This window comes from Lissotriton vulgaris, chromosome 12, assembly GCF_964263255.1.
Source record: "Lissotriton vulgaris chromosome 12, aLisVul1.2, whole genome shotgun sequence".
NCBI lineage: Eukaryota > Metazoa > Chordata > Amphibia > Caudata > Salamandridae > Lissotriton > Lissotriton vulgaris.
In genome coordinates this window covers 637,094,096-637,109,409 of record NC_141700.1, presented here as the reverse complement: position 1 = coordinate 637,109,409, position 15,314 = coordinate 637,094,096, and the positions used below count along the sequence as shown (strand labels likewise).

Here is a 15,314-nt window from a genome sequence, read left to right as displayed (position 1 = left end):
CAAACAACTGTTCCAGTGATACTAGAAACTTTGCAAATGAGAGCGGCGCCTAAGCCTCTTTTGCTCCCTGGGCTGCTGGATATAGGAGAAAATAGGTTCCCTACTCCTGCAACAGTCAAAGAGCAACATATAGATAGCTTAAAAATTACAAAGCACCATAACTTGACCCTGACAAGTCAAAAACCAAATCAGACTTCAGTGAGAAAAATAAATGCTTCAGTCATGGGAACAACAGTCCCTCCAGAGCATGAAAGCAAGCACATAGTTAGCTGGGACTCATCTAAAAAAAAAAACGCTAGTGCTACTTCTCTCCTTGGCTGCTATCAAAAGGAGATATTTGAAGGTATGATTTTCTTCATGCTTAAAAACCATCAACTAGATTTCATAAACATGCTAAAAGAGTACTATGTGGTAGCTGCCAAATCATTAGTGCTGCAGTCTGTCAGCTACTGGATATTGCCTTGTGAAGGTCATTATGCCCATGAAGCACAACCCTGAAGCATAAGTAAAAGTTTTGCATCTGCCTACTACGGATGATCTCTGTTTGGACTGCGCACAGAGGAAGAAAGGTGAAAAGTGAAGCAGTTGGCCTCGAAAAACAGAAATAGTCTTCCAGTAGGAGTAAAGACTTAGGGGGTCACAGATTTCATTAGCCTGGTGTTCAAACCCCACACTTGTCTTTTCATCAGCAACGACAGTACCGTCCAGAGTAACCTTTGTAACGGCATTCCTCATAGACGAAAAAACCTTGTCAAAGTCCAGACAAATGGCCTCATTACTATGCTGTATGGTTTCTTGCATATACATTGTCCCAAATGCAAGGTTACACATGAGACCTCTCCAAAAAATGCTTAGAGGCCTGATACTGTCAGAGAGAAAACAATTGGGAAGGCCACTTAATTCAGACACCAAAAGGATCACTGGCTTGGCGGTGCAGAAGACACGACTTACTTGTAGGGACACCCTTTAAAAAGAACTTCCTAACAGATGCCTCGCGTGTGGGATGGGGAGCTCATCTTCAAAATCCAACAGTTCAGGGGCAATAGACAAAGAGTCAAAAGTTGTACAAATAAACTACCTCAAACCTAGAGCTGGCCACCTAGCTCTCAAAGCCTTTATCCCTTCTTTGAAAGTATAGAATTCAGATACTGCAAATAATCTCATGAATGGACACTAGATGATGAAGTTCTAAACAGCATTTTCGAAGAGTGGGGGACACCTTTGATGGCCTCTGCGCAACAGCAGAAAACAAAAAATACAGAGATTCACGTCCAGACTACCAGAACAGGGAACTCTAGGGAATGCCCTTTTGATCAAATGTTTGAGGCCATTTCTTTATGCTTTTCACCAATCCAATTCCAGTTGTCATACTGAAACTTCAAAGGTATCCATTGACGATGATATTAATGGCTTTAGTTTGGCCGAGACAGTGGTGGTACCCGGCTTACTTAATATGTCCATAAAACCACACAAGAGTATACAGTATAGACCGGACCTACTATAAAGATTTCAGGGTCAAATCCAACACCCAACTGTTGCATCATTATTTTTGACTGCATGGCTCCTGAAGACAGTCAGTTTGGCCACCTACATCTCCCACCAGCCTTCATAGAGATCTTGATACAAGCAAAATGTCCTTCCAAAAGGTTGTGCTATTCTTCAAAGTGGAAGATCTTCTGTATCTTTTGTCAAAAAAGGACACAATCCTATGATTTGCAAACAAAAGTGATTTTGCCTTATATGCTTCATTTAGCTCAAACAAAGCTTTGATTTCCATCAATAAAAGTTAATCGATCTGCCATTACTGCATACAGAAAATATCCAAACCAACTGTCATTTTTTTTAACCTACCTGTCATCAACTACTTTTTAAAAGTACTCTTCTCCTCCCTGGGAGCTAAACACTGTTAAATCAAAATTAATGGGATCACCTTTCAAATGTACACACGAAACTATGTTGCAGCAATTGTCATGGAGGAGAACCTTCTTAATAGCTATCTGTTCTGCTAGAAAAATAAGTCATTTACAGGCTCTATCTGCAGTAGAACCTTATACTTTTTTTCACTCTTAAAGAGTAGTAAAGAGAACCCACCATTCATTCCTCCCGAAAGTATTTTCTTATTTTCATATTAGCAAACTATTACTCCTCCTACCTTCTTTCCTAATCCTTAAACACCAGCAGAACATGCTCTACACTGTTTAAACATCAGAAGGTTTCTCGATTTCTACCTACACAAAGGATATAACAAAGACAAATACATTTTTCATTAGTTATTTGTCAGATCAGACAGGGCATGGCCACATTAAGTCTATAGCTAGATGGATAGTTTCTTGTTATGCTGTCAATTATCAGACACATCTTTACCTGGCAAACTTAGAGCTCATTCTACCAAAGGGAAAGCAGCTACTATAGCTTAGATTAGACATGTACCAATTGCTGACATATGTAAGGCAGTCACATGGCAATTACTATACATTACTGCTTGGAATTCCACGCTCCGGAAGATGCTAAAATGGTTGTGGAAACCCTAAGGAATCTTCTTTGGTTAAAGTATCTTTTTCTCGCTAGTATCGTATATACACCCATTTGGTTTTTTTCAAGCATTCTCTTCCTACTTCCCAACAGCCGCTAGCTGAAGAAAGTTTCTTTAGCTTGCTGTTCTATTCTAGTGTCTATGAATGCCATTGTAGATCCTGAAAAGCAGGAATAACGTTTACTTAGTTTAAGTTCTGATGCTGCCTCATAAGAATCTTCATTGAAGTCATAGACAATTCACCCGCCTTCCCGGCTGGGTAAGGTTAAGCATTGTAAAGCAGATAATTACTATAAAATGTCATTACCTGTCTTACCGTAAAAAAGAACTGGCTCTCTAAGGTAACTGCCAGTAGATTGTACTAAGAAGTAGAGGAACTTTCTGGACTCTTAAAAAGTCAGGATCCTTTTCCTCATTCTACAATGAAAGACAATCACGCTGCATTTTCTTTTTCTTCTCTTCCTTCAGTTTCACCTTCATACACATTAAATGATGCAATACAGGCTTAAAATTGATACTCCAGTTAATCATTTGTTCCCAGAAAAAGAAACTGAGCATATGATTGCCTTTCATACGGTGTGGCTCATCATGAAGACAGATGGACATTAACGCCCGGTGTGAATTTTAAATGAAAATTATACGAGAAGTGCTCCAGGGTCCAGGCAGGCAGCACAGAAGTATTGTAGTGTTTACGACTTCAATAAAGATTCCTACGAGCCAGAACCAGGACTACAAGCAAGTAACCTTTTCTTCTCAGTCATGGGATTTTCTCTGGTAGCCATAAACAATTTGAATATCTCTGAGATGTGCAGGATCACTGGAAAACCAATTTAAAAAACATTTTATTTTATCTTTATTGAGTTTTTAAAGTTAAGCAATGTACATTCACATATCACATAGCATTTTTATTGACAATACCTTTAGATCGTGCTTACATATAGATTACATAAGTTACATCATTTTTAATTAATAATTGTCTTAGCTTGAGACTGTTTGGCTTAACACAAATAGCATTACGAACATTGTGGATTCCGATTGTGTACAAGAAGGTAGTCTGCAATGCTTTACTAGGGTGTATATTCTTCCTATTATGTAATACATAAATTGGTCACTTCTGCGTGGCTTATGTCTACTGTTGTCGTTGAGGTACTATATCCTAATGGAGGTTTGTTAGCTAACCAGTAATGGTCTTTACACTTTGTTCTGCTTAGTATCATCCTGTTCTGTAAAACTCTCAAACTAGCTCAACACCTCGTCCCATTATTTGGATAATAGGCGTGTTTGTATTCCTCATCTTTCCTGTCCTCTGACTATACTGCTTTCAAATATACCCACCTAATATATTCGGGATTCACTTTTGCCTTCAATTTCATTGCTGTTTTTCAGGCACATAGGCATTATCTAAAAATGAATTGCCTGCCGGTTTGATTCTGGGACCTTGGAGCAACCACAGTATTCCCACCTCAGGTGTTTGCAGCTCTTTTCTTGCCAGCACTCTTTCAAGATGTGTGATGAAACTGTTGTAGTAATCAGCTATGTATAGACCACTCCAATTCACATGGAGATATGCATTTAAGGAGGTGCAGCGGGGGTGTGCCATGGAATCCATCCCAAACATTAGTATTAGTAGGCTGCGAGCACTCATAATGCCTTGATTTAATGGTCGCTTTTGTACATTTCTGATGACGCCTTGTTTCTATGTCTCAATGAGTCAGAACCTTGAAATATAGGTTTTACAATCACTTGGGACACAATGCACTGGATTTAAAATAATGTGTTTACATTATATAAAGCAACGTATTTTCATACCAAATTCGTGCTATTTGCCTTTTCTCTTTCCGACATCTCCTTGCCTTCAACTTTTGTTATTGTGCTAATATGTATTAAGTATGTTCGACTCATTGTCCACAGGAATGGCCAAAACTACGGGCACCATATTCTGTAATAGGCTGGGCTTGCAGAGGGCCAAGTTAAGACCTTCAAGAATTCCAGCATAAGGCAGCCATCACATAATGCAGTGCAGGGCATGTGAGGCAGTTCATTTTTCAGGCCCACCAGAAAAGGATTCCTGAAAACAGTCGCCATTTTTGTCTGAAAACCTGCACTTTTTTTAAAGCTTTATTCAACATCATTTGATGTTTTCTTCAAATTTCTTCATCTTCCTACATTTTCTGTGTGAATATGTATTATATGTATTATATATATATATATATATATATATATATATATATATATATATATATATATATATATATATATATATTTCTTCACTTAAAAAACCAAAGACTTCAGGGACGTTATAGTTAAGCAATAGAATGAAAAAAAAAACCTTAGAAATTCACTGAAAAAAACAAAGGTTACAGGGGCGTTGTAGTTGGGCTCAGATTTCACTCGTACAGAACCAGTGGAACTCAGCAGCTACGGTTACCTGAGCTAACTATGACTTACACCCCGCAGTGTACTGCTTATGATCTCACATATTACATCACTCATGACATCTCAAATTACATCGCTCATGACATCAAGTGAGTGTAAGTATGTTTAAGAGTTTGAGTGTTAAACATGTATACTAACCTACTACAAAGATTAAATTAGTATACTAGGTGCAGTACTGAGTGATACTACTAACCTATATTATGCGAGTGCTGTGTGACTATGTATACTTGTGTGTATGAGTGTTTGTGTCTGTATGAGTGTATAGGTGGGTGAGTGAGATGCTGTGTGAGTGGCTGTAATAGTGAGAGAGTGGGTGTGTCAGTGGTTGTATGGGTGAGTGGTGGTGTGAGTGGCTCTACAGGTGGGTAGGTGGGTGTGTAGTAACTGTATGGGTGAGTGAGTTGGGTGTCTGGCTGTATGAGTGAGTGACTGGATGTGTAAGTGGCTGTATGGGTGAGTGAGTGGCTGTTTTGGAGAGTAAGTGTCTGTGTGAATGGCTGTATGGGTGAGTGAGCAGATGTGTGAGTGCTTGTTTGGATGTGTGAATGGGTATGTAAGTAATCGTGTGGGTATGTGAATGAGTGTGTAAGTGCTTGTATCGGTGAGTGAGTGGCTCTGTGGAGAGACTATGGGTGAGTGAGTGTGTGAGTGACTGTGTAGGTAAATAAGTGGGTGTGTGATTAGCTGTATGAGTGAGTGTATGGCTGTGTGACTGGCTGTATCAGTGAGTGGTTGTATGAGTGGCTATATGGGTGAGTAATTGGTTGTGTGAGTGGCTGTTTGAGTGAATGAGTTTGTGAGTCTCCTCTATGGACGAGTGAGTAAGTGTATGAGTACTGTTATGGGCCTGCTAGTGGGTGTTTGAGTGGGCATATGAGAGGTTGTATGGGGGCGTGTATGGTTCTGTGGATGTCATGAGTGATGTCACGGACCATGTCATGAATGATGTAATGTATGAGGTCATTAGCAGTGCATTGGTGGGACTTAAGTTATAGTTAGCTCAGGTAACTATAGGTGCTGATTTTCACTGGTTTTGTATGAGTGATTTCTGAGCCTAGCTATAACGTCCTGTAACTTTGTTTTTTTTTTCTCCAGTGATTTTCTAAGGTTTTTTAAATTCTATTTCCTACTTATAATGTGCCTGTAACCTTTGGTGCAATCCCACCTTGTGGGACTTACTGAAGGTTACAGGAGGGGTAGTTGGCCCCAAGGACCCTCAGGGGTCAATGTGACTTCATCCCCCAACTAGTAATGCACCAGGAGGCGTGTTTTTAGAGTGGTGGTGAAAGTTTTCTTTTATTAGGGGAGAGGGGACGTCGGGTCCCCTGCCCTGGCCCGAATTGGGCCCTGAGAAACCATTCCCTGGTGCCAGGTCCTTTTTAAATGGGGAGGGGGGCTGCGCGGCCCTCTTCCCAGGCCGATTTCTTTTACGGGAGGGGACCGAGTGGCCCCCTCCCCAGGACATCCCCAAGCGCCCGGCCTTTCAAAGAAAATAAATTGCGGGTTCGGAACAGCGCGGCCCCCCTCGATGGGCTGAATTTGGCCTGGGGACCCCATTTCCCTGGGCGTAGACTCTAATCTGGGTGCCCAGGGCACCGAGTTACTTTCATTGGGGACTGCGGAGGGAGCCTCAAGGCCCCCGCGGTCACTGCGGGCTCCTCACCTTCTGCTGGAGCCGGCATTGCTTTTAGAGAAAGGGCGCTGCTGGAAAGGCAGCTCCCTGTGTCTAAAAGCAATTATGCCCTGCTTCCAGCAAGCAAGAGCATTCAGTTCTCTTGCTTGCTGGAAGTGAAGCATTTGCTGTGTCTTGGCAGAAGCAGTAAAGCTCCCACCAAGCCACAGCAAACTGCTTTGTCCAGGGGGTGGGCACCTCAGGACATAGCAGGAGCTGGCCCTGGAAGGTAGCGGCCCCCAGGGCCACCTATGGCTCCAGGAGGGGGGCCATGTGGCACCCATTCTTTCATTATGTTTGGCCTGCCCTGAGGAGGTGGCGGTTCCTGGGGCTGATAACAGCCCAGGAGGGGAGCCGAGCAGCCCCACCCTCCCATCTTTATAAAGATAATTTGGCCCTCGAGAGGTGGTGGTCGTTGGGAGGGTCCCTGAGGCCCCCGCTTCAAATTGATCATGAAGCCCCCCTGTTTTTAAATAAATAAGCCCCGGGGAGGTGGGGTTGTTGTCCCCGTGGCCTTTACAAGTTTGTACCCCCTCCAGCCACCCCCCTATTAGTATGCAAATGCTCCCAGGACCTGTCCCACTCAAGCCGGGTCCCAAGATGGCTGCCAACACTTCCTGGTTTGAAGTGTTGGCAACCAGTCAAATCTCAGTATGAGATTGGGAGGGGTTGCAGATCCTCCACGTCCCCATACATACACAATCGGAAATTTCTTTAAATAACTCCGCAACTACTGAAAGGATTTTTACCAATTTACAAAAAGGTTGCTTTCTGGACCGCCAGCTACTTTTCTGCCAAATTTGGTGTAATTTTGTTTAGTAGTTTGGGCTGTAGCGTGTCTAAAGTTCCTATTGGAATATAACATGGGGAAAGCGCATTTTGGAACCCCCCGCCATTTTCCTCAGCCCCCGTTTGTCAGATCACCCCAAAACGTTCAAGACTGCAGCAGAAGTGAGTGGGAAAGTAGTTTTGAAAATTTTGCGAGCATTCATCAAACAACGCCAATGTTATGGGCAAATGAAAAAACGCTCTTCCTTTGAAAACATCATCCTAATTAGTTACCTACTAGCAACCGTCAGTAGGTAATATATATATTTATATTCAAGTAACGTAATAAATAATTCCAGTCATAATACCTTAATACCTCAAAGTTTTATATCCCTTTTAGAGTGGGGCAAACCCAGGTAGACCTCCTAATCCCCAGGAGGATTTATACGTAAAGGAGAACAGGCAAACCGTAACTTACTCCACAATGCAACAACTTATGTTCGTTCAGCTTAATAGTGTTAGGAGACAGACAACCCTGTAAGAGTAACTATCATCTGCAGGCGTAGTTTTGCTTATGTTAATGCATATGGAACCTAACCCTGGCACCTAGAAATACTCAGTTGTCTGTAATTTTACAATGAAAGGTTTTTAATTAGGCACTTTTTGTACATAAATCTTGTTTGCGAATGATGGTAATTATTACAATAATCTCAACAGTCATAATATAAAACAAGGTGAATATTAGGATTAGTCTGGTCCCTACCATATATATACATATGTTATCAGCATCATAGTGATTGCCTTGACTGTATGGTTTTTAGAAACCCCTAACTATATTTATATGCAAAGCCATTTAAGTGTCACTGCATACCTTGGAAAATCATGTGGTCCTGCAGTTGGATCGCACTTTAACATTTTTTTCTTAGTAATCGGTCCTTGTCTGTGCCCCACCCTAATCCTCTGTACTCTTTATACCTACTTCAGAGATTTTCTATTGATAGTGGAAGGAGACCACGCTCCGCAAAACTTGCAGTGCCTCTGGTTACAGAAGCATACATATGCAGGAAAATATTACTATTTGTATTTCCGTCCAACCTTAATTTGTAGAAGGCCGGATTGCTTAGCAGCTCTAATCATTGCATGTAGTTATGCAGCTTGCAGTGAATGGACAATTTCAGACCTCTGTATTGTTATCGGAACAAATGTCATCTTATAGCTCTGAAAATAATATTGCAATATCTATCTCTATCTCTCTCTTTCTCTCTTTTACGAATATTAGTTTTCTATGCCCAAAGGCTGCCACACAAACTCTAAAGATGTTCACATACATTCAGGCATGACTTGTTTGCACCTCATATGTACTACCAGGAAAGTCCTGCCACACATGACCTCTTTCTGTTTCCTAACAGAGACATAAGAAGAAAAAACATTGTCATCACTTTTGTCCTCTGGATGAATGCTCAAACTAAAGGTGAACAGAAGACAGCCAGTCCAGATGCTGTAGGGACGGAATCCCAAACAGGTCTTCCAGGCACAAATTGATTGTCCCCTTATAGAATCCTCCAACCTTCATCTAAGTTTACCCAGACGCTGCACTAGAAACCAGGGAAACTCACATGAGACTCTTTCAACTTGAGCTTAACCCCTTGTATGCTGATGACGAACCCCAGCCGTCATGCACTACGGTGCTCGTGTGCTGATGACGGCTGGGGTTCGTCATGGCCCGCCCCTGTTCATTTGTTTACCGCACAGCGGCGGAAACGGGCCAGCAGCGAAGGGGTTAAAGGTCTTCTGCAAAGAAGCTTTACCATATGCATATGCTGGAATTGAGCCCTGCCCATCTAACTCAAAAGCCATTTATTCAATCTGTATTGATTAAGAAGGTGCTCATGCTAACAGACAACGCAACCACCATGCATTATATCAACAAGCAGGGGGTAGGAGATCCATGGTGTTGTCAAGTGATGCGCTACAGATCTGCCACTGGTGATTAGCAAACAAAATCTCACTGATGGGTATAAATCGTCTGGACCTAAAGAGTTTAAAGGCAGACAAACTCAGCAGACATCTGCTGGAACAATACTAATGGGTGCTAGATATTTGTTAGCAATGCCGTACTTGAAAACATCTCCTGGACTGAGGCACTCTAGAAATAGATCGGTTTGCCACAGTAGCAAACATGAAATGCCATGTTTTTGCATCCAGGTTCTCAAAGCCCAGATCATGGGGCATGCCCTTTTGGTAGCCTGGGCAAAGACATTCGCTTATGCCTTTCTGCCCATAACACTGCTTCCCAAGATTATCAAGAACATTTTGCAATGAGAAATAAAATGATACTGATACACCAGATTGGCTGAGGCAATAGTGATACCTGGATCTGCTTCACCTGTTGTTTCAAACGTACATGAGAATTCTCCTCAAACATATCCTACTTTCCAGGATGTTCCACCCCAGCCTTCAATCATTAATCTTAGATGTGGACACTTGAATCTTCCTGATGATTGGATTCAAATGTTGAAGCGAAGAGACCATTGCTGCCATGCTTTAAAATGGAAGACGTTCTGCATATGGTGTCTCAAGATGCGGGTAGGCCTGAGAATCTGTCAGGAAGAGATGTCACTATCATATCTTCTTTACTTGACTAAGTCCGTCTTTCATTTCTCTTCCATAAAGGTGCATTTCTCTATAATCACTGTTTATCGTAAAAGTCCTAACCAGACATCCATTTCACTAGGGCTGTAACAAAAGATTTTGAAGCAGGGTTCAGGAAGTTTTTCCACTGATAAAGAGACTATTCTGCCTGGGAGCTCAACATTGTGCTTTCTAAATTGATCGTTTATCCTTTTGAACCAGTGCACAAGGCAGATCTCTAATATATTTAATTAAAAGTTACCTTTTTGTAGCTATAACATCGGTCAAAAGGGTGAGCTCTCTGTTTGGAGGAACTGTAGCTGGTTTTTCGCTTAAACACTTTCCTTAAAGTCTCATCCTGCCTTTTTACTTAAAGTAATTTAAGACTCACATATTATGCAGCTATTCTCTCTTCCTATGTTCTTTCCAGACCATTCCTCTCTTGCAGATTGGTTACTCCATACCTTGGCTATAAAGAGAGCTCTGTATTGTTACCTAGATAATATTGAATCGGTCAGTCCATCCAAATCGATCTTTATAAACTATGCCACAGTCCGCACAGCTATATAGTTTGTAGCATCATTACTTGTTATCGTAAGATGGCTAGCACTTTCTCTGAGGAGAGTGAAGTAGCTACTATTGTTCTCATGCAGAATGTGCCTATTCAAATAATTTGTAACATCAGCTACATGGAGGTCAATTCATACATTACTGTATAGACTCCGACTCCAGAACTGATTCCGTCAAGCCTCTTTGTACAATTTATTTGCTTTCTAATGGTTCATGTCTCCTTGCTGCCAACTTTCAAATCCTCCTCCTGGAGGAGGCTTCTTAAAGCTTGCTACTCTATTCAGAATATTTAAGGATATCAGAGAGAATCCCATGCTGGAGAAGGCAAAGTTGCTTACCTGTAATCCTAGTTCTCTATCATGGCTATTCTCTCTGAATCCATAAAGAACCCTGCCACCTCTCTGGTTGGCAACAGCACTATGGCTACATTAGACATTTTCTTGTGTCTTTGAAAACAAACTTCCTCACAGACCCTACAGTGCATGCTAGGACGTTTGCCTGGCTCTGGAGTTCTTAAAGCTGTAGTCCTTTAATTTGGAGCTGTGTGTACCCAGCATATTAGTGGCTACAATTTCGTTAGTTTGGGGTTTTTAATTAGAGGTAGTACAGTAGTGTTCTTAGAAAAACTTAGAATGTTTTAATTTGGCTAATTGGAAATCATTTTTGAAACTGAAAACAATAGTAGAAAATGTTGCCTCTTGTGGGCTTGCTTTCACTTTAAATGGCTTTCCTGGGATTTCCGTATGCTCTAAGATACTAAAATGTGTTTATGGATTCAGAGATTATACAGATAATGGAGAACTAGTTTTACATGTAAGCAGTCTTTCCTTTTCCGTTCTTTGGGAACTAAGCACATATCCTCCAGTTGAGCAGGGTCCCATTGGAATATTATTACTTGACTATGTTGGAAAATATAGGCAGCAACTTTTTTGATTGTTTGCCTAACCTTTTTCTTTCTGCTTTCAGGTGCACAAGATGACCTCCGGAAGGTAACTAAGGTGGCTTATTCCATGGTGAAGCAGTACGGGATGGTGCCCAGCATTGGGCATGTATCCTATCCAGACTCTGAGACGGTTTCTGGAATTGGACGCCGTCCCTTCAGTCAGGGTCTGCAAGAACTAATGGATCATGTAGGTAGTATCAACCTATATCTGTTTAATGCTGATGTCTGGCAAGCTGTGTCTTTTAGGTTATGTAGCTTATTGAACCTTTTACTTTCAATTCTTTTTCTTGACCATCACAAACATGGTCAGTGGGAACCTATAGAATTCATCACTTTTGGAATGTGTATTTTGGCTAATTCTGATGTAACATTGATCCCTACAAATAGTGTGCTCCTATTCAGAATAGTTGAAATATCTTTGCTGCCTCTATCACATACTTAGGGAAAAATGGACTGGGCTTACTTGTGGAGAATAGGGATTGTTGATCTTTGATGAAATGAGGATATTCCTGTTTCTGTGTGGTGCATGTATTTTCTAACACTTTAAATCTCCCAGGTATGTCAGGGTGCATGCGAGTGACTGTTACTGTTAATCTGAAAGAAACACGTTAGTTATAGATTCCTTACCTTTGAATATTCCCCAGGCGTCAGACTGGATCCAGAAAGTTTTCGTCAGCAGTACCCATGCACGTCGGAATGTGGCGTCGGTCGGCTCCGCGTCGGTCATCGGCGTTGTGGTCGCCGGGATGACGTCGCTGGAATTACTTGGGCACTGCTCCCGCGCTGACGTCAGTTCTTTTTCAGCGCCAGCCAGCGCAGATCCGGAGAGATCGGTACCTCAGTCATTTTTTCACAACTTTTTTGAGTGACTTTTGTCGACATCTTTTTGAGTCTTCAACTTCTGGTGCTCATTAGGGGTGCCTGGTTTTAAGGCCTGCGATTCCTGTCACCGCCTGATGTCGGTAATGGATCCGCACCGCATGTGCCTATTTAGCCTGTAGCGCGACCATTACCCCACGTCATGCGCCGTTCGAGGTCCCGGTTCAGAGGGAGGTCGAGGGATCGGCCGCGGAGCCATCATAATCATTCTTTGAATTCATCAAAGTCTTCGCACTCTGGGTCAGGTAAGTCAAAGTGCCAGAAGAAGGCAAAGAAGCAGCATCACTCTTCGCCTTCACCTCGGCGGTCGGCCGACCGACACAGAGACATGGGCGGTGCCCCTTCCGTGGCTTTGCGTACGGAGCTTGAAGAGTCGACTCCGGGCTACCCTCCCTATCCGGGACCCAGTGGGACTCCTGCTCAGCTTCGTACGTTCTGCGAGGCGATGCATGCCATCTTTGGGTGGCAAGCTCATCCCGCCATCGTGCTCCTTCGGGCCCCGCGGACTTGGCTGGGGGGTCTCTGCCTTCTCCACCGCTGGCTTCGGCCACTGCGCCGACGGCCCCCGTTAGACCCAGGCCTGGGTCCGGATCGACACCGGTTGACGTCATGACACTTCCAACGTTACCGCAGCCGCGCCCGACTCCAGTCAACCCCCCAGTCCTCTCCCAACATCCCACCCCTGAGAGCTTAGTGGTCCAAGCCTCTGTTTCCAAAAGCGCGTACCCTACTGCTCCGCCGGAACGGGAATCCATAAAGCTGGACCACTTTAGAAAGAAACTTTTTTCTTCCGCCAGCTTAGAACTGTGGTTGATAAATACTGCATGTCTTTTGGGCCCTTATTCCCACTCTGTATGGGATACAGTTGTGCAGGCGCTGCCCCAGTGTCCGGCGGAGGGCCGGACAGTGCTCTCCCAGGCTGTTGCCCATGGGAGGGATGCAGCAAAGTTTGCTATCCGTTGTGGGCTGGACAGCGCGGACTCTCTGGGCAGAACGATTTCCACATCAGTAGCCCTCAGACGCTACGCCTGGATAAGGTCCGCTGGTTTTTCGGGTGATGTCCAGAACACCCTCATGGACATGTCCTTTGATGTCCGTCGCCTTTTTGGTGACAAAGCAGACAACACTTTAGAGCGTTTCAAGGGCTCATGGCTACGGCCAAGTCCATGGGCCGCTCCAGCTGTTCAGCACAGTCTGCTTTTCGCTCCTTTCGCGGCTATGGAAGGGGCGCCCCACTACGTTCGGCCCAGGGCCACGGACCATAGCAAGCTGCCCAAACTTTGCATGGAAGTGGAAACCGCCGTTGCGGATCAGGGGGCAACGGGTCAACGGGCAGGCCAGTCCAGTCCACAAACCCCCGCTCTGCATCAGCCTCTAAACCTTCCTAGTCCGACATTTCAGGCCCATCGAATGCCAGTGCCCAGCAGGATCCGCAATCATCTCCCCCACTGGTGCACCATCATGTTCGACAGGTGGGTTTTGCAGATCTTCCAAAGAGTCTACTCACTCCCCTTCGAGACTACCCCTCCAGCCATGCCACCGCAATACCACCGCATGTCGGAGGATCATCTGTCACTTCTCCAACAGGAAATTGCGGCTTTCTTGCCTAAGGGAGCCATTGAGCGCGTTCCCGTCTCAGAAGTAGGTCGTGGTTGTTACTCCTACTACTTTCTGGTGCCCAAGAAGGACAAGGGCCTGCGTCCTATTTTGGATCTCAGGGAGATCAACCGCTTCCTCCAGAAGGAGAAGTTCAAAATGTTGACACTTGCTCAGGTCCTGTCTGCCCTCGACCCGGAAGACTGGATGGTAGCGTTTGACTTGCAGGACGCCTATTTTCACATCCCCGTCCTGCCATCCCACTGGCATTGCCTATGGTTCACGGTAGGCCACAAGCATTTTCAGTTCACCATGCTCCCCTTTGGCCTTACCAGCGGCCCTCGGGTGTTCACTAAAGTGATGGAGATGGTCGCAGCTCATCTGTGCAGATCAGGGGTTTAAGTCTTCTCCTATCTTGATGACTGGCTGTTATAGGCAGGCTCGCCCCAGACAGTTGTCTTCCACCTCCAGACTGTGGCCGACCTCTTGCATTAGCTGGGATTCTTCATCAACATGCCTACGTCACACCTGATTCCCTTTCAGAAGCTCCTCTTCATCAGAGCGGTTCTGGACACAACTCAGTTTCTGGTTTATCCTCCCGAACAGCAAGTCCAGGATATTTGGGCTATGATTCTGATCTTTCAGCCTCTATCCCAAGTTTCGGTCAGGCTGCTGGGTCTCATGGACACCTGTACCCTGCTGGTCGATCATGCCAGATGGCATATGCAGGCTCTGCAGTGGGACCTGAAGTTCCAGTGTGCGCAGCAACAGGGGAATCTGTCCAATTACATCCAGATCTTGGAGGGCACTGCATAACAATTGCAGTGGTGGCTCACGGACCAGGGTTGGGTCGACTGCAGATCCCTCTCCCTTCCCCAACCAGATTTTACAGTGGTGTCTGGTTGATCAGTGTACGGTAGCAGTGGCAAGGAGCTCAGTATCAACTGTGGGCAAATTCTGTTGCTGTTTTGTTGACTTTCGGGTCACTTTTGACAGAGTTGATTGTAGTACCCTCTGGGAAAAATTTGGCAGATGGAAAATCCCTCACAACTTGCTGTTTATCTTACAAGAAAAAAATCTAGCAATTGGGTCTTGGTTGATTTAAATGCTGTACGGGCTTTAAGAAAAAGTTCAGGTGGAAAATAGTCTTGGGTGCAGGGGTGTGTTTTAGCAGCTCTTATTTTTACTGCTGATCTCCCAACAGTATCGGAAACCGCAAATGATTTCACTATAAAAAGGGGGTATGTACGCAGACTTCGTTATAATGCACTACACTCCAATTGGTA

General features: G+C 44.0%; 1 protein-coding gene across 1 annotated transcript in view; it reads left to right on the top strand.

The window, feature by feature from the left end:
- The window catches only part of SPG7 (SPG7 matrix AAA peptidase subunit, paraplegin), a 263,297-nt gene that overhangs the window by 241,589 nt on the left and 6,394 nt on the right, over window positions 1–15,314 (top strand). Inside the window, exon 15 of the mRNA XM_086945796.1 lies at window positions 11,577–11,740. Coding sequence (XP_086801922.1) covers window positions 11,577–11,740 — 164 coding nt within the window. The remainder of the gene's footprint in view (window positions 1–11,576; window positions 11,741–15,314) is intronic.